At 34.2% G+C, this 24,989-nt stretch overlaps 1 protein-coding gene across 2 annotated transcripts in view; it reads right to left on the reverse strand.

Moving 5' to 3' along the window:
* Atg18a (Autophagy-related 18a) overlaps positions 1-24,989 on the reverse strand; it is a 76,957-nt gene that overhangs the window by 18,100 nt on the left and 33,868 nt on the right. For both annotated transcript variants that reach the window (XM_085949333.1, XM_085949332.1), the window contains exon 3: positions 7,893-7,983. In XM_085949333.1, the coding sequence (XP_085805459.1) occupies positions 7,893-7,983 (91 nt within the window). The remainder of the gene's footprint in view (positions 1-7,892; positions 7,984-24,989) is intronic.

A 24,989-nucleotide genomic window follows, 5' to 3' on the forward strand; every position in this document is an offset into this window, starting at 1 on the left:
GACTCGGGATTCGAACCTGAGACCCACGGCATGATAGTCCAACTAATTATTAACTCGATACATAGTTGACAGTTATGTTGAAACGAATAGACAACGTCGTTTTTTGCGATCAGAAGTCCTATTTTCATAATTTTATTTTAATATTTTTTAATTGACTGGAAAGACTTCACTGAAAGCATACAGAATGCACAAAATAAACTGTAGAATTATTATGTAAATACTTTAATGGTTGGTTTGTCAGTAGTTTAATTAAATAATTGCACACATCGCAGATACAGTGTCCCTTACATTCCGATATAATTCAATACTGCGACCACACGTCAAACATAATATACTTACATATTTAACGCATGCGTACAAAATAAGTCTAAAAATAACTTTTTTCAATGACATATGTAAATAATGCAAGCTGCATTTTGGTTGTACTTAATACAATTTTATTTACCGGAAACTAACATTCAATACCCTATTTATAACAGATATATTAAACAAAAAAACAGCAATTAATTATCTACAGACGTTTGATACCGCATATCTTAAAATTTAGTTTAGCAATCTCAATCCATATTACTTTACAGCTACCTACACATATTATCATAGCAATTTATTAATAGTAAAAATGTCCTAAAGGACGAAACCGCTATTGGATATTGTTATTAATGAAATTTGGAATTCGTACAATATAAAATTATAAACAATGACTTTTTGTACAGTATTATTTATTTAAATAAACAGGTCATGTTTTTTTTTTAATTTAGGTAAAAATAATTTCGTATAGATAACGTTAGTATACCTAAAATGTAGATTGTAGGTAGATGAATATGTGCTATCATGCTGTCGTTTTATATGCGTAATTTTCCTATTTGAGGCGCGAATAGAGAACAGTTTTAACTTGCAAATCAGCAACCTGTTCAACCAACACTAGATAAACATGACAAACAAACCAAATTATTAAACCTTTTTATTAGTAATGCCATATGCATAGTTTTATTGTTTTATCTAATATCTTTTGTGCTGACTGGAAAGACGTGCAACATTACTATACCTCGGACATAACTAATAGTACAAAATTACAGCATTCCCCAGCTCATTGTCGAAGGGAAGATTGACCGAATTAATGGCAGAGGAAGACCCACCCCGTAATTGATGCGAGTGCAGCTCCTCAAAATTGTAGCAGCACACGATAAAGCGTATATTGCCCTGATAATGAAATTGCTCACCGCTGATGACTAATTAAATAAATCTAACGTCAGTTTCAACAAAAATACAATCCATTAAAGTAGTTATTTAAATTGAGTCAACCTATAATATACAGTAGCCCTGCCCTGTAGAGTGTAGATTATAAATAAATTATACTATACGCAAACAGGAACTTAATAATAAATTATAATCAGTATTATCAGATTATCACTTATCAGTTTGATAACGATAATAGTTAGTAGGTACGTACTTTAAATAATATTCTATGTACGTCACAAAGTAAAATGCACTTATCCACATTGCGTGTCATAAATAAGTAATCCTTTACCCATATTCCTTTATACCACGATTGATAAACATAAAATAGCTGGTGGGGTTATGAATGTTATCATGTTATCAATATCATAATATTATAATATAATGCACTTTTATCGCGTTGATTATACATTCATAATAAAATAATATAAGGAAGTGAACATCGAACGAGGTGACACAGAGTGAATCTATAATTTTATTATTTCTATCATACACAGCTAAATTCATTTGTACGTATCATTTTTTAGTTGCCGGTTCATATTATTTAGCTGAAGTTTCTTAAAGCGAAAATTAATATAATAATAGGTAAACAAGCGTAATTAAAAAATACGATTAAACAAAGAGTTTTAGTAAGAAACTGTCATTTATATTAAATAAATAAAGCTTTTTGTATTGTGGTTTAATAAGTTGGGTTTTTGTATTTAGTATTGTAGCGCCTGTATACCTACGTGCATGAATTTATTTTCACCAATAGTGTGTATTTTAAACTATTGTCATTTTATGGTACTACTTGAAAGGTCGTGAAAATCGGTTAACCTCAAAATGAGTCTCTGCGTGTAGTTCGTTTTTTTACCGACAGGTTCGTCAATATCGTTCAGAACCCAATTGTCGGGTGAAAATTCAGAAGGTTTTGAACTTTTTTGATTCATGCATGCAATCAATCTTGCAATTTGTACGATAATACGTGTTTACACGTGCATTTTTTTGTTATGGCCGCGTTAATACGTACTGTCAGCAGTAAATCCATGCACGTGTAAACGGGGTATTAGGCAAGTCAAAATCTAGCCCTGGATACCACTTTTTTTTTTTTTTTTTTAAGTAAAGCATATGGTTTCCCAATAATAATCTCACGAGCAGACTCGACTCACGCCGATCGTCGTGACCTTTCTTCGATGGTAAATCGTCATTATAGAACGTTATAGGTATCACTTCGATCATGGGTCCCACATCGTGAAGCGGGCCCCCAGGCTAGGATTTTTGGGGGGGCCTCCCTTCTCTTCTTCTTCTTTCTCGGCACTACATCCCGGGTCGGGATTTGGCCTCCTCTACAATTGTCCTCCACACGCTCCTTTCCCTGGCTGCTCTTCTCCAGTCTCCAGTCCTCCCCATCTGTATCCAGTCCTCTTCGATACAGTCAGCCCACCTCTTCTTTGGTCTGCCCCTAGACCGTTTCCACTGTGGGATCCACTTGGTCATGATTTTTGGCGTCCTGTGCTCAGGCATTCTCTCAACGTGTCCAGCTCACCTTAGTCTTTGGGATCGACAGAATTTCACCACCGTTTCATGTTTTATTAACTCTTCTAACTCATGGTTCATTTTTATCCTGTAACTTCCATTTTCCAATGTGGGCCCAAAAATTCTCCTGAGGATCTTTCTTTCGAATATGGCCAGTTTATGTTCTTGGGGGGGGGGGGGGGGGGGGGCACCCTACCTATCGCTAAGGATAAAGGCAATGGGAAGCTCTACAGTAGCGTTTTCCAAATGGTGTACTTACGCGGTAAAATTAACAATGTGTATGTTTAGTGTTTTATTGTATATTTTATACATCCATTTGAATTATTATGGATCGTACAACCACATAACTTTAAATAATATCTAATATTATTGAAGGAAAATAGTGCTGCAGTCGACTTATTTTTTTACTATTAAAGCAAATTTGTGATGTGTGTTTATCTCACTTATTTGGTCGATTCGCCTCGCCGGGTCCCCAGGCTAGAGCCCTGTCAGTGATTTGTTTACAAGTTATTATAACGTGTGTCGTGTTCAAAACTATAAAGAAACCAAAACCTAATATTATTGTATATATAATATATATTATATATAATATTATATTGGTCAACTATCTACTACTTTTCCTCTAAGTTTTCTTAGGTTAATTAATGACATTAATGTCATCGCAAACTGCTGATTATATTTAGATACTATTATATTATTTTTATTTCGTATTAGTGGATGTTCAATTATTACTGTACCCAACATCACCACGACAGCATTTGACAGGTCGCGAGTACGATCGGACAATATAATAACAATGTTTCTATTTTGCTCACGACTCGACGAAAAGATCGAAAGTGACTTTTCTCGATCTGGCCAGACGGTGTCCGTGGGAGTCGGCGAGCCTGCTTGTGTTATTTGGACATCGGCATATCGCCGAAAAAAAGACTAAAGTAAACTATAACTCCCTCGGAGACGTTAATATCCACCACTCTCGATTAAAAAAATCTTTTATTCATGGCATTAATAATAAAATAATATAATGTATAGATAATAGCGCGCGATAGAATGATAGATAACGATAACCGGTTAGTGAGTGTATTGACCCACATTTTAATTCCGCTGAATGTTAAATATGTAATAATACTAATAATATTCTTATTCATTTATTTATTTTATAGACATGCCATATCTATGGAAAGTGTATTTTTCGAAACATTATTCCTTTGCTTTATATGCATTATTGCACTTTTTTTTTTTATACTTATAATTTTTTTCCCGACCATTTCCGATACTAATAAGATCATAATGGGCCTCCACAGGGTGGAAGTTTGTATTAACAGATTTTGATTTTCTCAATGGATGTCAGCCACTTGCTCAACCTATTAGGTCTAAACTCTGACTCATACACAAATTGAAAAACAATATGACGTGACTTACCAGACCCAGGATTCGAACCTGGGGCCCACGACGCTATACGCCGAGGCTTAAAGGCTATACTTCAGCTGAGGCATGGTCTAAAAAGATCGTGACTAGGCGATGCGCGGATTGTGCAAATGACGCGAGCCGAACGAAATATAATTTGACATAAAAATTCAACATGCGTCATTTTAATGTTATGTTTATTATTATATTCGTAACAATAATAGTACATTCATTGACATGTTTTCTTTTTCAAGTACATGCGGAACGTTTTTTAGTCATCTTTACACGATTTAAGAATATATTCCTCCGACGCCATCACAAAACAAATTGGCGTGCTCACATCTCGACTGTCAGTCTCCGATTGGCGACGACCAGTGTTGCCAAGTCAAAATTTAAAATTTCAGTAGATTTTGAAAAATGTGGTTTATTAGATATGATTTAAAACTAATAAGAATAAGAATAACAATAACTTATAATATTAATTTATTGTAAACAATGATAATATTAATGGGTAAAATGGCGCTCTTGGGTAGAGTTACAATGCTTTTTATGTCAATTTAGAAGTGTATAACATCAAAAAAGGTCATGCGTAAATCATTTCAAGTTTATTATTAAAAGAATAATCAGTTAATTTACAATTATGGAGAAACACAAATATCAGTAGATTTCTTGAATTTCAAAAAAAAATCAAAAATTCAGTATATTGGCAAAAAATATCAGTTGATCTACTGAAATTTCAGTAGACGTGGCAACACTAGCGACGACTGCGAAATTTCGTTCCACCTACTGTTGAAAATTATTTGCCGTTCCACTTACGTATGCTATTAAGCCGCGCGGCCATCGTATAATACCTATAGTAAAATAAATTCGATCAACTTTTTCCATTGGAGATTTCAACTAAACCGTAGGTAATTTAAAAAAAAAAAGAAAATTAATAAGTACCTACATATTATCTCAAGATTCGATCTTTCTGTTTATTTTGTATTCCTTATTGTAGTGATACATTTCTCACGCAATAGATTACTAGTGCGCGGCGCATATAGATATAAACTTAAACGTCCATCAAATTCTGAGTTTAAAAAATAATAAGTACATATTTTTTCTTCATCCCCTCTTCGAAGATGACGTTTGTTAGAAGACGCGAAGGGCATTGATAAGTTGCTAAACAAACAAGATTGTCCAACACCAATCGAAACAAATAGCACGCCTTCACTGCATGTGGACCAAAATAGTGACTTAAACATTTAATTCAAAATGATAACATATTGTCTAGATTCGACAGGGACACAGATTTTATATTATCCGTGACAGTTGTACGCTACGTATGTGGCCCGCGAACAATTATTTGAATATTATGTCAAATTAGTAGTAGGTACTTTTTATTACATTACATTAGTAAAATAATCACCAAGCTTACTAATGTATTGTGAAGTCACCGGGAAGCGAACCCGAATCCCCTGGTGTGAGCTACCAGTAACGCACTGGGCTAATAAAATAGATACCTCGACTAATAAAAAAGGTATGCATTACTTCTAATAATAAAGATTAATTAACTTGGGTTACGATAGCGGCGATTTTCTTTCGATACAGTTCAAACTGTCATACAATATTATAATTATTATTAAATTACTCAAAAATTAATAGTATTGTGCCAAAAACCCTGCAACTAACCACTCAAACGTTTACCTACACAGTTCAAACTGTCATACAATATTATAATTATTATTAAATTACTCAAAAAATAATAGTATTGTGCCAAAAACCCTGCAACTAACATTAAAGGGGTTTATTCATAACCACTCAAACGTTTACCTACATACACAATAATTAAACCACTGTGGCATCTTCAATAAAACCTCAATTACATTGACACACAAGCTAAGATGTTCGATGATTACACTGTGCGACTTTACAGGCAGATTATAAATTCGCCAACAAACAGCTCGTAAAGAAGCTCAATGTAATTGAGGCTTATTACATATTTTTAGTTAGGTACCAACAGGTGTGATTCCAGGAAAGAGATGCATTGATATTTTTACTAGGTTAGGCAATGACATATTAATGTCATTGAGGTTAGGTTACCTACGTTGGCAGTTAGAAATTATGGTTATTTTATTTTTTATGGTGGGGTTTCCAAAATCTGTCAATGCCTCGGGCCTCCCCGAGTCCCTAAATCCCGTGGGGGTAGGCAGGTCATACGTTGTAGGTATATGGGCGGCGAATCAACACAACTTTTGAGAGCAATTGCGGTTTTCTATACAGCATTCGCTTCATTGGGAAGCATCGACATGTTAGTTTAAAAACTAATCGAAGTACATATAAAATATCCTGACAACTAGGGAATCCAATCCCGAGCCAAAATTCTGATCCCGGGATTTCGGGATTACAATTTGACAATCCCGGGATCCCGGGACTGGTCCCGGGATTGTCATTTTTTCCATTGTTAATATATTTTTTTTATATTTACAAATAACTTTGATAAAATCGGTCAAAAATAAATCTAGTATAATTTATACTATTTAAGACATTTCTTGTTTATATTGTATACGTTCATCATGACCAAGTGGATCTCACAGTGGAAACGGTCTAGGGGCAGACCAAAGAAAAGGTGGGCTGACTGTATCGAAGAGGACTGGAGAAAGATGGGGAGGGCTGGAGACTGGAGAGGAGCAACCAGGGAAAGGAGCGTGTGGAGGACAATTGTAGAGGAGGCCAAATCCCGCCCCGGGATGTAGTGCCGAGAAAGAAGAAGATTGTATACGTTCAATCTTGGAAATACACAAGTTTAGCGGAGTAAATATTATTGTAATTTAAATAATAATGTGAATTTAATAGGAGATTGCTGTTTCTGATAGTAAAGACTTAATGAATGTATTAGCGAGATTTAAAATAGTAAAGCAAATAATCATGGCGTACTTATGGCCTTTCCGCTTCATAAATCTAATTAGTCAGACAAATATGAAACTGCCGTAAAAAGTATGATATCATGGTGGTAATACTTTGTTAAAAGTGCGAAGCATTGTTTTTTTCCAATCTTTAGATTTTTAATAATTTATGTGAAAAAATAAAAAGAATCGGCAACATACACATGGGTATAAATCAAACTTCATTCAAACTCAGTTTATTTCTAATGTAGTTATTTTTTATTAAAAGTATTTTTTCTGTTATATTTTCGCTTTTATTTTATTTTCCATAAAAATTGATAAAAAAATCAATCCCGAAATCCCGGGATTATGTTAAGCAATCCCGGGATTCATAGGTATCGAAAATAGCTCGGGATCCCGAATCCCGGGATTGGAATCCCTACTGACAACGTAACTATTGCTGTAGTGTATTGTATTGGCGGTTTATCACACAGGCGAAATGTTGAAAAGGGTGCCTCGAAACCTGTCAGCACAATACTTTACCACGTACCTAAAACCATTACTGATTGAGAGTACGTTTCGTGAAAATGCTCTAAGTCTCAGTAAATGGTATGTATCGAAATTTAAAGATTTACTATTTGTCTGTTGAAAATAGCCGGAAATAAATATTAAAATAGGTAAGGTGTGATGCATAGATTATAGAAAAGTGTGATGATTATGCAGACAATTTTAACTAAAAATGATAACGGATGGCATTAAAAGTCTGCTTAAGGGTGTCACTTTGCCTAGGGACAGCAAATTGCGCGGAAAGGATAAAATGACAACGGGTGGAGTGGGAAGGGTGAATAATAAATGAAAAATGTTGTTACTTACAGATCTATTCAGTTTAACCGCTAGTATAGTATTGCTGTAACTGTAGTTACATATCTCAGTGCCTCTATTGAAGTGACATACTTTCAGCTTCCTGAAAATAAAGAAAAACAACGTTACATAATGTCTTTGGTCAAATCAAAGAGTTGAACAGGCATATCACACAGACTCCGCCAGGATACAGATAATGATACTTCAGTCAGCTATATCTAAATTATCCCAATGCAGTAAGGATGAAGATGTAATTCTTTCTACTGTGCAGGAATTAAGCAGAGCAACAACACAGATTAATAATATAGAGAAGTGAAAGGCAGTCGGTACGGTTTGGCCAGATAAATTTTGTTTTATGACGGTCAGACTAAAGCGAGTGTACTCAAATATTACCAATTTTGAATGCGCGATTATTTTACATGACAAGATTTGTTTTTACTATGTTCATTTATCATTATATTCATTATTGAATTGAATTACATATATTCATTATTATTATTATATTCATGTTTTTACTATGTTAGATTGTCATTTTACACGCCCAGCATTGGCAAATAAATTTCATAGCAGTAGTGTGAAGATCTTTCCAAATGAACCTGCAATGTGAAGTCACCCGTAGCTAACTTAATCAGTAGATCAGTGGTCCTTTTTTGCTTCAATTTGATACATTTACGCTCCATCTCAATATAAGGATTTTTATCAACACTATTGGATTGTTTCCAGTAGTTCTTATCGGATAACATCAAACTGTTGATATAGTGCTCTTCCAAATTTCTTCGGAACTGTTAATTAAACTTTTCATGATTAACATGAGTTTGAACGATTAGTCTGATGACGTCAGCCTCAACAAATATTCTATTTACAATGTGTGATAATAACTTTAGTAAATCGCATCAAAAACAAAGTGTTTAAAGATAAAAAAAAAACATCTCAGAATCGTCAATCTTTCCGTCGCTATTCTTTATTAGTAAGGCTAATTCGTTACGTTACACAATCAATTCGAAAATTTCATTTAGCGATAATGTTTATTTACGAACACGTTCTGCACAAAGTAAATAATTGCGTTTATCGACAGAATCAGCATAAAATCGCATGAACTGCGGAATTATAAAAAAAAACCGAGCCAAACAAAACGTCAACACACAACAGCAACAACACAGCTGTGCAGATCCCAATTTCGCTGGAGGAAAACGAAAATGGACACGTTCCGCTGTGTCAGTGTCAGACACGAGGTATCAGGCTCGCAGAATGCATGAGCGGGTGGGTGTGTGGCGAATGCAGATTGTGCACATTACTTGACACGAGCCGGTGTTATCAATGTTAGCAGTCTTATCGGACAAAGAAAATAATATATACATCGTAATAGTATTGACTACGCATGACGTTTTATTAAGTGGGAATATGATTTACCGATAGTGTTTTATGCACGCCTGATACAATTATGAAACTTTCATTAAAATCGTAAAAGTGTGTGTACTTTTGTACTTATATTCATTATTTTTAGTACTTATAAGATTGACTACAATATGCGTCTTAAATTAAAGCTGAAACTCGGCGCTTGTCTAAACCTTTTCCACTTGCTCTTCACCCTTTTACTCCCCGCGATGGTCCAAGAGAGATTCTATCTGCCGATCACTGGCGGCTCCCTCTATAGGTCATTCGGTCATTGACCTGCCAAAATAAATACCTTACAATCGACATAATAATATTAATAATATGTGCAATGTCATATATAATAATATTAATAATAATCGGTGGATTTGAAATTATAGGGCGCGCGATATTGTGTCAACCCAGTCTATTGGGCTTTTTTTGTTTGGGCGATAATTCCCCGAACAAAAATATTGTGTTCGCCGGCAGTCTGAAAATTGACCCAAATTGAATATTTTTATAAAATTTTCTCTCTCGTTTCTCATACATAAGACAGAGATCGATATAACACAAAATACGAGATCGAAGCTTGTAACGGTGCGTGAATTACTGTAATATCGGCAATGCCCGAGTGTGAGACAAAAGATTTTTTCACCTAATTAAATGAAACAGAATGATAACACTGACTAGATAATTGGTCTCAAGACGCAACTGTGTATGCGGTTCGGATTCGTTGACAGGTTTTGACGAATGCCTTTGGTTATTTTAATAATATATAAGGAGTTTTTGGTGATTTATAACATTTTTGTGAAGCAGTTAGTACGCACGCAGTAGCAATTGAAGTCTGTGATACAATTATAATGGAAATGGAAGCACGATTTGCATCCAACGATCATCTCATTATATCCGATTTGTTCAATAAAGAAAATTACACTGATTTTAAAAATAATTTTCCCACACGTCAAGTAAATTTGGTAAAACTGTTAGAAGAAATAAACATAATCAAGTTAAAAAATGAATTATTGGTGTTTTATCAACGAGATGATTTGCATGGCGCTATTAGTGCAGTTTCTCTTCTACATTTTTTACTCAGCAATAATTTCAACGAAACATTTTCCGAGTCGATCAAAGTTCTCCAATTTATTTGCGTCATACCAATGACAACAGTTGAAAGTGAAAGATGTTTTTCCACTCTCAAAAGAATAAAAACCTTTCTACGCAATAGGGCCAGGATAGACTGACCGCTCTTGCAATGCTCAGTATTGAAAAAAAATATGTGGGAAAAATAGACAATTTTTATAATCGTGTGATTGATGATTTTTCAAAAAGCAAAGAAAGAAAAGTGGACCTGATTTACAAAAAATTATAACGCGTTGTGTGCAATTTCGGTTAACGATGGGTTGGCGTTATGAAAAACAGACATTTTTTGAAGGGTTAGTAGGTACCGACCTATAACAATTTCTAGCACTTATTCTATAATGTATAAAAAGTCAATTTGCAATACGTCTTTTCAGTATACAACGAAAAGGCAAATTAAAATAATATATTCAAAATTGACCTGCTAGGTTTTTCCGGATTAAGCCGCCAATGCTGCCGATACAGCAAGGCAGTGGCTATAGGCGCATGACATGAGGTGTGTTTGTTTTATACTTACTGCTGAGTAAATTAAAGGCAAGCTGGGGTGACAAGACTCATGCCTGCCCAACGTTGCCGACTGTCTCATTCACAAAAATATGCCAGATGAGGTAAGAAAATATGCTACATGACAGAAAAAAATGCTAGATTTTCTCAAACTTAACAAAATGTGTAGAAATTACCAATAAAAAAAATAAGTCGTAAGTAATTAATTATCAACATTTTTTCACAAGAATAATGATTGAAAAAGTTTTTTTTTGTTTCTAAACTGGTAAACAGGTCACCGAAATTCAGTCATGATTTGAATATACATTGTGTATCAAATTTCGTTTAACATATCTACATATTTTATTGGTAAAATAGATAGTATAAAATGCTCGCATAGTTATTTTCAAGCAACTATTCTAGCATTTTTATGGATGTTTTAAGCTGTTGGCGGAGTTGAAAAAACGTTAAATTTAACGCCATACGCTAGAATATGTCAATCTTACAAGCAGGTTGCCTGTTCAAAAATGCTAGATCTGGCAAGAAAAACTAAAACTATGCCGGCTGGATAAAATTCGCTTACTTGTCAGGATTTCGTGATACGAATGATAAACCCAGACAACAACTTTCTTTACAACACGGTTCCTACCCCCTCCCCTACTGCAGTCTCGGGTGTTCGACGTGAGCAAATACCAATAATTTTATTAGCTTGTCACCTTTCCTGCGAGCGATGCAGCTAATGGAATCCAGCGCAGGCAAACCGAGGAGATTCTGTCACGAATATCAAGCTCGCTGACGATGGAGTCGTTTCACTTCAAGACACTTTCAAAATCCACCTCCAGCACCATATTTCAAATGCACTGTTATAGCCCTGCAACTTTGAGTCTATCTTTGTATTATTAAGCATGCATAATGAATGGCTGGGAATGTATTCGATAAAGATTTGCTTTATCGCACCGTTGTTCTTATCAATCTTATAAATGTCGGCAATGCAATGCATCAGACCATTAACAAGTTATTGTCTAAAACATAATCTATTATAATTATTACCTTCTAATAAAGCAAGTTTAAATATAAAAGGTGTTTATATGAAGTTGATCCCGCCGTTCTATAACAGCACATATTATAGTTTTCTGTTGGTCAAGTCTTTTAAGGCGTACCTATGTATAAATAATTGGGAATGCAACTAGATACAATTAACAAGTAATTTATATGCCAATGCAATAATAATCCAACCACAAATCAAGGGGTTGGTCGAATAACGATCACTTTTCGTAAATAGCCTTATACCTACGATACCTCCAGAATGTCGAGGTCCATAGTATGCTGTATGTGCGGAATTCGTAATAATTTTACTTCGAAGAAATCATTTAATAATGTGTATTATTTTCCAGTCATACGCCCATGCAAAAATCTAAACGATGCTAATCTCCTAATAACATAATTAATAAAAGTTATATTTACAATTTCTAATTAACTGATTATATAGATAGATAATATTACACTGGATTGAATAAGCAATAATATTTATAAATCAAATAATAATTAGAATTCTAAATTTGCCGTGTAATCAATAATCACAAGATTATCAAGAAATGGCAGAATGTGTAATGGGTACATAAATGAGTAAATATTATAAAATGTAATGAAATAATGTCTGCACGAGGCAATGACCCACTAGTGTACAAAACATCGAAGTCTCAATCGATATCATTGCCGTTCCAACTTCCAATAAATAGGTACGATTTTATTTACGTATTTTAGAGTAATTTATACAGATAAGGCGTTCCACAGAATAGATTAAATAAATATAATTCAGATAGGCAATACTGAATACACCAAAACACAACCTGAATTGAATGTGTGAGTATCCTATGAAAATGAATCACACATTATATACATGCAATAGTGTGTTGCAACCTTCAAATATACCAATATTGAATGAGTGTCAGTGCATGAACCGAGAGCGGTTGTCAGAACGAAGGACAAGCATATTCTTAACACACCCACAATATTTATATAAAATTCTGTATGATTCAAAAGTAAGTTAGCAAGTAGGCGCTTGTAAGTATCAAGTCGTACCTATCAAATATTCGAAAATAATGGCAGCGTTATTATCAGATATTTGATACCAATCGGTATTTTCTCCACTAACAACGCGTATTTTTTTTGATCTCTGTGATATACGGCCATCTCTTTCCGGTACGACAGCTCGTGGTGAACTGTGATACGGCGAAATGTAAAAGTACGTATAATTTACATGTAGCCGAAAAATCCAGTAAGGAACTTAAAAACATATTCGTCTGGTTATATGCTTTGCATAAGTGTCACAAGTTATAAGCATAAAAATGTTTTATGTATGTAATGAATTCATTAATTATTTAGATGAATAATTACGAAATCATAGCAGTAGATATACGTAAATCAATTTAAAGTGTTATGCCGGGTCCACACTGGCAACATGTCGCCGGCAACCTCGTTAAATTTTACGATAATTATCATAATTGCTTAAGAAATTTTACGATGATTATCAAATTATCATACTTATCGTAAAATTTAAAAGTGCGGCCACACCGAAAACAAGTCGCGCGACAACTCGTTAAATTTTACGATAAGCATGACAATATTATCGTAAAATTTCTTAAGCAATTATGATAATTATCGTAAAATTTAACGAGTTGTCGCGCGACCTGTTGCCGGTGTGGCCCCACTTTAATGAGGATGCCGGCGACATGTTACCAGTGTGGACCCGGCATTAGGTTATAACTGGTGGGTTTTAATAAATTCACTGCTGAGCAATTTTTAATTACCACATTTAAATATCATGTTAATTATATCTAATGGCCAACTACTGCAAACGCGCCAGTCGCGTTATTAGCACTGAATGAGTTAACCAGGGTTCATGAAAATAATGGGAAATGGGTTGCCTTCTGGGTGAGGCTTTGAGGTTTAAATTTCGAATGTGGAGAAATATTGGATAAACTTAAACACGTGTCAAAGGATAATATTATGTTATTTTCAAAAACAACGCATATTATGGTTTGTTAGGTACGTAAACGAAACGCGCATTCAATATTTAATATTTGAGGACACTCGGCGCGCTTTGCATTTATTGAGTTTAAAATCATTACCGCTACGTAATTATTTACCATTACATTAAGTAATAAACAGAACCCGGCTTCGAAGCCTGCACATTTATATATTAGATATTACAACTGATTATAATATTGCATCGGGGACCGAAAGGAAGTGGTAATTCTTAACAGGAGAAGAATAATTATTGTGGTACTAAAATTACAGTAACATGATAGAACATCGGTATGTTTGCATTTGGAAAAGAAGGCATTCCAACAAATATTTGTCCCGGCACGAAATCAACGTTAAGAAACAGAGATTAGTTTCGATTTAGCAGAGGAATAATGTGATTTAAGAAGCACCATAATATGAGGTTAGAAACAAACTCTCATTTTTTTTTTAAAGCACAGCAGCCTTTTTGGTTTTTAACCTTTGGTTGGGCCAATATTCACATTCATTCCTTTCTTCCCAACTACTTCCATATTCCTTCGTCTTGTCACCGACCAGGGCGACCGACAGTTACGGGTTATGAATCGACCGTAATTGCGAAGAACAGTGAGTTACTCCAAGACAGCCGAGCGCTGAAGTTTGTTATAAGTTATAAAACTTTACCGTCGCCAACTACAACAGCGTGACTCATATAAAACACGTCTTTTCGACCTTCCTACGCTAAATCTGATACGGTTTAAGCGAACGTCGCGACTATAATCATCCATCCTGAACTTATCATCATCATTTATTAATCTCATGTAATACCATCAATCCAAAAGTGTATCGTCCGTTTACCAGTGCGTGAGTGCGTGAACACCGAACCAGTTCCAGTGCGCGCCAGCCCTCTCAACATCAAAGGTCTGGCATCCTGTACAACCCTCCCCCCCCAGATCCGGAATCCACCAACCAGCATCTTCAAATTACAGTCCACTGCTAAAAGCGCGACCAACCTTCTTAAATCAGATTTTACGTCTGCTAAATTCAAACTAATATTTCATTTTTCGAATTTAAATATAATGTTCTTTCGTCTTGTTTCTGTCATTTTATTTTACATTGGATAAATCTGCGACTCCTTGCGATTGCGGACCATTTCGCGACGAGTGGGCAGCGTCCATTGACAGTCTTTAATTTACATAGTTAAACATTACACCACATTCAAACGCGACAAAAAAACTAATCAAACATCGCCTGGCAACAGCTATCGTCGATCGACAATCAAAAGTGAACTGGGTGCATATCAATAATTAGCGCAGGTGTTGTCGTACAAAGTGATCAGTCAACTATTCGAACGTGTCTACAACCTATACATACATACTGTGATTACTATGTATACCAGATTAGCATTACGTTAGTAACCTTGCAAACGAAACAAAGGTAACCAAAGGCCTATTTCTATAAGTCGGCTGGTTGATAAATAAATTTATGATTACCAGTTCTATTATTTGAAAAAAAAACGCCAACATAAGTATTAACACATTGATCGCCAACTAGTTTTACATAAAATAGTTAAAAAATGATTATTTGATTTTAAGGTATTATTTGATAGGTTATGAAAGAATATAATGTTTTTTTTTCATTTTAATGATTTTTCTACGTAAATATTGGTTTTTATGATGTGCCGGCCACATGTGTCCGTCGCGGCGCCAACAAGTTAATTTATTCTATTGCGCCGTGCCGGCCATTTCGCCGGTCACCTGTCCATATGTGTTGACGAGAGCATGGTGCCATTTCGCGGTCGAATTATATTTAGATTTAGATAGTATAATAAACAGAAAAGGCACAAATACGGAATAAAAGTTTTCAAATTGGGTAGTATAATACCTGGATACACATAAACTGGAAATATACGTATACATACCTTATAATCATTTTTGTTATTCTATTTTTTTATTATTTACATATTTTTTATAACTTACATTTTTATAATCTATTTAATTTTTATTTTTATATCAATAAAAACACATTTACAATTTAAAAGGAAAACTTTTTTTTTTCATTATGTACATTCTTTACATTAGTGAGCCTATATTTTGTGACTGGGAAGACATATTTTCAGGCCAAGTGGCAGTAATATACAGAAGGGCCATGCCGGTCACCGCGTATCGAAAAATGCACTGCGAGCGTGCCCGCCGGCGCTGTAGAACAACTCTAAGGCAGGTCTTCTTTGCCGGTCACCGGTGACCCCCATGGCCCCCTGAACGTAATCCAATGCCGGTCACCGGTGACCCCCATGGCGATCAACGTGTTAAGTAGGTACAAGATATATATATATGGGTGGTTCACAATAATTATGGATCAAGTCCAATTTTCATAAAATTCGATTTTTCAGATTCAGCGGCTAGATAAAATAGATTTCTATATCGTGTGATAATATCACAATCGCTCTACAATTTTCCGCATAAATGGCAATACTAGTATTGATATGACATCAAATTGAATGTGAATCATGTCCGTTTGGCAGTTCCCTCAGCAGTATAAAGAGGTATATATGCTAACATTAATTTGTTAATATTAATAAAGCCTGAATATACTTTATGTTTCGACTATTTATTTAAATTGATCCATGCACCATCAAACTATGGTAAGTATAATAATATACTTATAGTGAAAACATTCCTGAATTTTACAAAGGGAGTTCTTTAGGTCCAAATATCTCAGGATCCATTTTGATGGACTTGATCCATAATTATTTTGAACCACCCACATATAAATCTTGATTCCGCCAAACGCAAAATAAAATTGATAATACGCCACTACTTGCGGTTGACACACGAATGTAAGGGTGTGGTCGTAGTCCGACGAATGGAGCTGAAATTTGCCAAGGAAGTTGCCCTTGCGTGGCGCCGATTGGGGTGGTCAATTCCTTATTTCGACGTTTACTAGGGATTACAATACCGAATGGAAATATCAACAACGGTTTTTCAGTATTGCATATTAAATATAAATCGTTATCAAAATAGTTTTTAAAACCGGTATTTCGGTATCACGGTTGTGTGAATACCGGCATTGCAATCCCTAATATTTATGAAATCTCGCATGGCTAGGTTTAACACAATAAACATTTAAGTATGTAATTGATAAAAACACGTATTTGACATTCCGCATAAGTATAAAATAAAAAAGTCCTTTTCCCCAGAGTGACGTCCATCTTAGGGACGGTCCTGTTCCATATTTTGATTATTACATAATTTTCACAGGCGTACCCTATGCATATAGGTGGCATCTAGTAAAAACATACCAAATTATTGCAAGATTCGATAATTTTGGCACGAAACTATACATAGTTAGTCGGAGGGGCGCCGACCCAGACAACTATGCAATAGGCTCGATATAAGTAAAATCGCACCTGCGCACATTCATTGATAAATGGTTCCACTTGACAATTAATAGTCTATCAATATCGTAATTTGCAGAAGAAAAAATAGGTAGATGGATCCATTTATCCACACATAATTAATATCAGACAAGTGTTACCAACCGTACTATATTAAATTACATCATAATTTTGATTCCGCGTAAAATTAAAAAATTATATTTTTACACTAAATATTCCAAAAATACTATAATTTTAGAAGTGACATTATTTATTCAGTTATTCAATAAACAATTCATTTCAGGGTAATATAATAATAGTACCTAATATGATATTTTATATTTTCTTAATTTTTCTTTCTTAAAGTCGGGACAAATCATAGCTTTGATGCTGCACGAAAGAATATATTATATACCTAATTACGTATGTATTATTATTATAATAACTAACTGTGTTTCATACTATTTGGTGAATTTTTGTCGAAGGTCACTTTTAATACCTAAAAAGCTGTAATAAACAATTAATATACAATTTCTTAAATCTATCAACATTATCATGTGTAAAGTCTTAACTGATTCACCTTCACACTAAATTTGCGCAAAATTCGATAACGGAGGTTGCATCATTCTTGCCATAATTTCGCAGTCTGGTGCAATCGTAAACAAAGAATCGAGCGTAACTGTTTTTTAGCCAATTTCTCAAACGTCATCTTTTGTTTACATTAATCAGCTGTTTCTTTGTGCAATACAAACGTTTTTATTATCGACCGGACGAGTGAGATCGAGATGCGTTCGCGCCGCAAGGGCAGAAAACCTATCTATGTCTAATCGACATGATATTGTGTATGTTGTATACAATCGAAATTGATATTTTAAGACCAATTAAACAAGGAAATTCAACGGAAACCTCGTAGCATCCACCAAAAACAACGCAGAAAATATATAAAAATACCTCTCAGTATTACTCAGTACCTATCTATTTCCAGAGTCACCACCATCATGTCATGGGGGTGACGACGAGGACGCAGATAGGTATATGTAGGTATCTAATAGCTACCCACAGTCTCGTCTTGGTCATGGTGAAATATCGATCTATCTATCTATAGTTACGGACAAAATATTATTAACTTTTGGTAATTTAGGAAATTCTTCAGTAAATATATCTGTAGGTAGGACCTACTTAATTGTACTGACCTACTTTAAGTGTCATTATCGTTGATCATTACAAAATAATAAAATCATGAGTGCATTTATGTGGCTATATGGAGTACCGGAACCCTTCTTTCATTTTTTTTCAAACCTTCTGTACTACTGCACGAAATTAAACCTATGGCCGAATAAAGAAAACACGTCGATTGTTTTTTATACAGCCACTAAGTCGCCGATTTCGGAAACGTATGGTTAAGCGTTGCCTAAGGCTACTATGATTATGCACTTTGGTCTGATATAATAATATATAATATGATGACGTGATATGCGCTGTTTAACCCAGCTGACAGTCTAGGAAGGGCAAACTGCATGCGTGTGTATAGTATTTTAAAACTGCCCCCTGTACAATTTTGAAACTGTGCGCGATGTAGAACCGTACTTAGGAGCGTAAGTTCATAAAATACGCGCCTATCTTTAGGAGGCCAATATCGGAACCTAGATTACGTCGCCTACGCCCTACAGTATTCGTACATTATACTATGTCATACACATAACAGGTAGTAAATGTACGGAAAAAAGGCAGTGGCCCAGAACGAAACAATTTAAAACACGGTCAAGGCTTAACTAAGTCGAGCTAAATTAGCAATGGCGTGTATTGCCAAGTGAATCCAGATCTTATCCAAATGGCTCTGCATCGCGCTCTTTGTATTTAAATAATAGTTGTGAAGGTAAATATTATGTTCCAAGGAAAAATATTAGAAGTAGTTATACATTCAAAATTCGGCTGAATTGTATTGTATTGTAGCTGACGAAACCTAATACATAAATACACCGAAGATATGAATGATATAATGATCGATGGAAAACGGCTAGGTCAAAAAAAATACATCTTGAAATTGTTCCTGCCTTCGTTACATGAACACACTACACACACAGGTAAGTAATTTTATTAGTATTACTTTGATTGCATACGATGCAGTCGGCTTCCAATCAAAATGTATGCAATATCAATATGTACGTATGATTTTGTTCACCTTGGAGAACAAGCGAGGCAAATGCAGCCGAGTTTAATCCAGTTACAGTTAATAACAAATTTATAAAGCACTTATTAAAGATAAAAAGGTAAAAATAAGTGTATTCATTAATGCAGTGACTCACAAAGAGGTCTCGGTGTTAAACATCTGCAAGAGATTAGGTAGGTTGGAATACGTATATTATCAAAAACCATGACGTTTTTAGCATAATTTTCTATACACGTTGGGTTCATGTTTTAATGGTGATTTTCATAATTTACCGTGCGCCTATAATATATTCTTACTATTTCATTATCATTAAGCCTTTATAATTAGGTGATGGATATTGATTACAAAACTACCACTATCAGATTAATTAATTTCTTCTAGTCAGCAGGAACCTTCGAAAGCATTCAACGACATCAGTTTTTTCTCACTCCTATTGTCGTTTGAATTTTGTTAAAGGGTAGGCCGATTCGTTAGTCTGTTTGGCCATACGACTTACTATGCTCACGAATTCTTGTAGGCACTTAATAAAATCTAAAATACCATGTTTAAACCTTCTCTGCAGGCCTATTCTAGCATGTCACTTACCATAAAAAAAGAGCTAATTGTGATAAAGATATCACATTTATCACTGCGGTTAATTATGTGAAAAAGTTAACCGTATGAACTGTCAAAATGTGGTATCTTTTAACAGCCCCTCTCTTGGCCGTGCTAACTTCAAGAACGAGACAGAGTACGTCAATTTGACATGTTAAGAATTGAGATGCAAGATCTGACTACGACACGAACATATCCGAATTTTACCGACATGTCTAGCAACCTAAATTTTCGCCGTATTACGAATTAGAGATAGCCGTCGATAACCGTTTAGCTTTAGTGTATAGAATACCTTCCGTGGTAATTTGGAACAATGAAAATAACGGAAACGTTTTAAAGTGATAACCGTTAAGAATAGACCTGCTGAATTGAATGAAATGAACATAGCACAAGGCCCTAAGCTTCTTATTATTTGTGGTAACTTCCAACGGTTGTCGTGTGCGCGCGGCCTATTTAATCCCGAACATGGAGCGGATAAGAAAGACTAATAGTAATTATTATCTACATTCCACATAATAGTATTATACAATATTCGGATAGTTGTAGATACAATGTCTACATATGCACTGATAATGCAATTGTAATCCACATGCTATAGTTTATCATGTCAGTATCGCGATGCACGGGGTACCTACGAATTCTTAAGCCTTTACAAACATGATAATAATGATAAGAGGTTTTTAGGCGACCCAACAACTGGCTCACAAAGTCTGTAGTAGTAGGTAATACTAATGTTTGTTCTGTCTTAATGAATCAGACAGACCACCATACACATAGACGTAAAGTAAACAAATAAGCACAATCATTTTTCTATTCGATACTGAATATACTATTTATTTATTTATTTATAAAAAAAAGAGTATTACGGCATTACAGCTTTTGGCCAATGCGCCATAATACATAATACATACAAATATATAAAAATATCTTAATTACAAATAACAACTAATATGACAAGAAAGTGGAAAAGACAGCATGTGTAAATATTAAAGAAATATGATAATATATACAATTATAAATTTATCCTATTTAAAACGTCTACAAACATTATATAATTAATTATATGTAAGTATATAAGGTTTTTACGAATGTTAGATCCTTTATTATAGAAAAAAACACAATTTAGAAAACATACATTAGAAAAAAAATCTAGCAAAAAAAAATTGAACGGGTGGGACTCGAACTCATCATTCACTTTCTGATAAATGCTTTGGCCTTTGAGCTTTCATAGATAAATAACTTCGTATAAACTGAGGTAAGTAGGTACCAACTTTTGCTGTCACATTAATTGATCACAGAGCAGATTGAATCCTGATTGGTGGAATTTAAGCGAGAGGCGCATTGAGTATTGGTACCATTTGAAGGCATTCAGCGAGCTGTGCATTATTTGCGTCTTATGGCATGGCATAAAACTGACTCGGTCTATTTATAGTGACTGGCTTTTGCATTTCTATAGTATCAAACTAACGCGGCTGGGAATCATTGCAACAATGTCTGTAAAACTAACAAGATTTTGTTTCTCACTTGTTTCGTGAACTTAATAAGTACAAAATTTCATAATCCTTAACAGTTTGATATCAAGGCCAATAAAAATCAGGCCGTGATACGAAACTATAAACTTCGATGGTAGTGCTAATTATTGCTGAATTATTGTTGCATATTGAAATAAATTTGCATTAATTTGAACAAATATGCAATTACTTACTTATTAGTTAATTCTGAGTTCTGAATGACTCAGAACTAAATTTGCAAGTAGGTTCTCGTAAGTGTCAAGTCGTAGGTAGGTACCTATCGAATGCCTAATATTAATAACAGCATTGTTATCAGATATTTGATATCAATCCATATCAAATTAATGTTCATATTGAATCTAGTAAAATAGATACATCACTGTCTGCAATGAAGCACGAACATCTCATTTTTTTACCTGAATGCCATACGGCCATCTCTTTCCGATACGACAGCACACGGTGAACTGTAGTACGGCGAAATGTAAGACGTATAATTTCCATGTAGAACTGTAGACAGGCGAGGGGCTGGCCACTAGAGTACCCATCTCGAGCCAAAATTTTGATCTCGGCATTTCGGGATTATAATATGACGATCCCGGGATTGGCGTTTTTTCGATAGTTAATATTATTTTTTTATTTATACAAATATCAGTGATAAAGTCGGTCAAAAATATCTAGTTTAATGTATACTATTTAAGACATTTAATGTTAATATTGTGTATGTTCAATCTTGGAAATACATGAGTTTAATGGAGTAAATAATATTGTAATATACGTGTAGATAATAATGTGAAAGTAAAACAGTTTTTTTAGTTATTTAAGAATAACATTCATAAAATTCGGCGTAGAAACAACTGCCTGCACGTCCGTGGCACTGGCGGTTAGACGCCGTTCGCGTGCCAGAACGTCAGTGGCGTCAAGATGGTTAAATTAACGAATTTATGATTTTCCTGATGTTGTTACGATTATGTATGACAACAAAAAACTGTCATTTATTATCCGTGAGCATCCGGCGATTCCCCCTGTGACATGTGCAGGTGTATATACTTCACTAACACAATTTTGTACACATAGTAATTTATTGTGTTGTGATTGATAAAACAAATTAATCCTGAAGGTTTCGGGATTATCTTTACTAATCCCGGGATACATATGTATCGAAAATTGTCCGGGATTCCGGGATTGGATTCCCTACACTAAGCTATGTACTGATGTATCTCGTAGATATTTCCTAAAACCCACGACAACTGACGATATTTTAAAATTCCTTACGTATGTATATCGAGTCTTGAATAAACATAATAATACAATTATTACTTGACTAGCCGAAAGAGTACGTTTTTTGCTCTAAACTCCGGACGTGTTTGACGTTTTGATGAGACAGTTGCGCAAACTTTAAGTGACACTACCATTATCAATTATTCATTGTTTACTCAAACCACAAACATTCCCCATATCGAAAGGGTGGAAACGTAACGCTGACAACACAGTATACCTACAATCCATGGATTATTGTTTGATTTTTATATAGACACTAAACTTGCTAACATCTTTTACGTGCCAACATATTGGAAATATGTCAGTAGGTATTTTAAGAGGTTTTTGGCAAGTATCGGAAATAACAGAGCAAGTATTTACAGCTAATGGTAAGTATATATTGTCAGATATCAGTTTCGAAATAATAATAACTGTAACATACGAGTACAATAATTTTGGATCACCATTTTTGTAGTTGTTTGGTATTTAAATTTGGTATGATGTCCAATTACTAATTTTAATATTTTGATTAATAAACATAGAACTATTTTATGGTTGTTTCATTGTATGCACGTGTACACTGTATTACATTTTGAAGATGTAGGAGGTACCTATATTATTTAGATAATATTAATATAGATATCTATGTGAATTTAGTATTTAATAGTTTTATGTCATTATCGGACAAACAGAACGCGTGGCAAGACTATTCAATTGAGAGATTAATAGTTCTCAACGCTTGATTGAAAGGTATGATATCGACTAATCATTATATTATAATATAATACAAAGTAATATGATAAGTTCTAGTAACGAGTCCTTAATTATCGTCAGAGATCGTGAGTCATGTTTTATGTTGATATATGTTACTATGTATATACCACTATGCCTATACCTACATATAGTTGCAAAAATGCACCCTAATGAAAAACGGCGGAAACATGTTCCGTAAAAAGCATCAAAATAATTATTAGTCGTTATAATTATTATTGATAAAAGTTTGTCGTAAATCGTAATTGGTACCGTAGTATTGTTATGTTATAATATTATAATACATGTTAATCTAATTTAAAAAAAATGTTATGACAAAAGTTTGTAACTATAATACTTACAAAGTGTTTTTTATGTAATAAATGCTATTTTTAAATGCATTTTATCATCCCTAGAAGACATAATTTAGCGGTTCTTATAATGGATAAACTGTAGCGAACACGGTTTAATTTTTACTAAAATAACTGAACTAAATACACTGACAACGGGACCACAGCAATCAAAATGTGTAAAATCTTGTCTGCCAATGGATGGTTAGTTAATAATTATTAATTATTAATAATAACAATTCCTGTATATTTTTCAGATAATGTGGTCTATTTAACATGATAAAATATACTCCAATAAAAATATTAAAAAGCTAAATTCAATTAGGTTTAGACTAAGGCTGGTTATATAGAACATGTCAAAGTTTAAAATGGCAATAACCCCACCCCATAACATGTTTTTGAGACTTACAAACGTTTGGCAGTAACAGCAAGATGTACGTATACCATAATAATTATAGTCTATCATATTATATAGTATCTACGGATCCCATACAGAAAAAAAACAAATATAATAATAAGAATATAAATAAATCTAGCCATGCACCAAGTATGTTATATTATATTCCACCAATATAGACGTCAAGCTACGTTTACTTTCTATTTATAGAATAGAATAGATATATTCAGTTGCTGACTAATAGTCGACGAAAATCAAAATGAACGTCACTTTCGATAAATATTATTATACTTAGAAGATAGTAGGTATATACATGTATACAATAATATTATTATGATGTAATGGAAAATATATACATTCACGGGCGAATAAATAATCCGAATAGGTATAACCTTTGAAAAAATCGTGAGTTAGTTTACTGCAGGCAGCAGTTCTTAAATGTATAAAAAATATATTTAATTTTATGAATGCTGTAATGCAAGCAGACTATTTTATAAATCGTACGCTCAATAAACTGGGGGTCGCGGGGAATAGGTATGGGGTAACCCACGATGGCCGCATCTTATTAAGATCGGAGATAGTCTAAAAAAGCGGCTTGCAGTTGTCGTATTTTGTTTGCCAGCATTTAAATAGGTATGGATTGCAGCAAACAATTCCTATACATAAGTGAATCGCCTAATGTGCCAAGGCAGAGTTATTTTTCAATACTG

Source organism: Rhyacophila brunnea, unplaced genomic scaffold (genome assembly GCF_057557595.1).
Source record: "Rhyacophila brunnea isolate RB1 unplaced genomic scaffold, BYU_Rbru_1.0 scaffold_22, whole genome shotgun sequence".
NCBI lineage: Eukaryota > Metazoa > Arthropoda > Insecta > Trichoptera > Rhyacophilidae > Rhyacophila > Rhyacophila brunnea.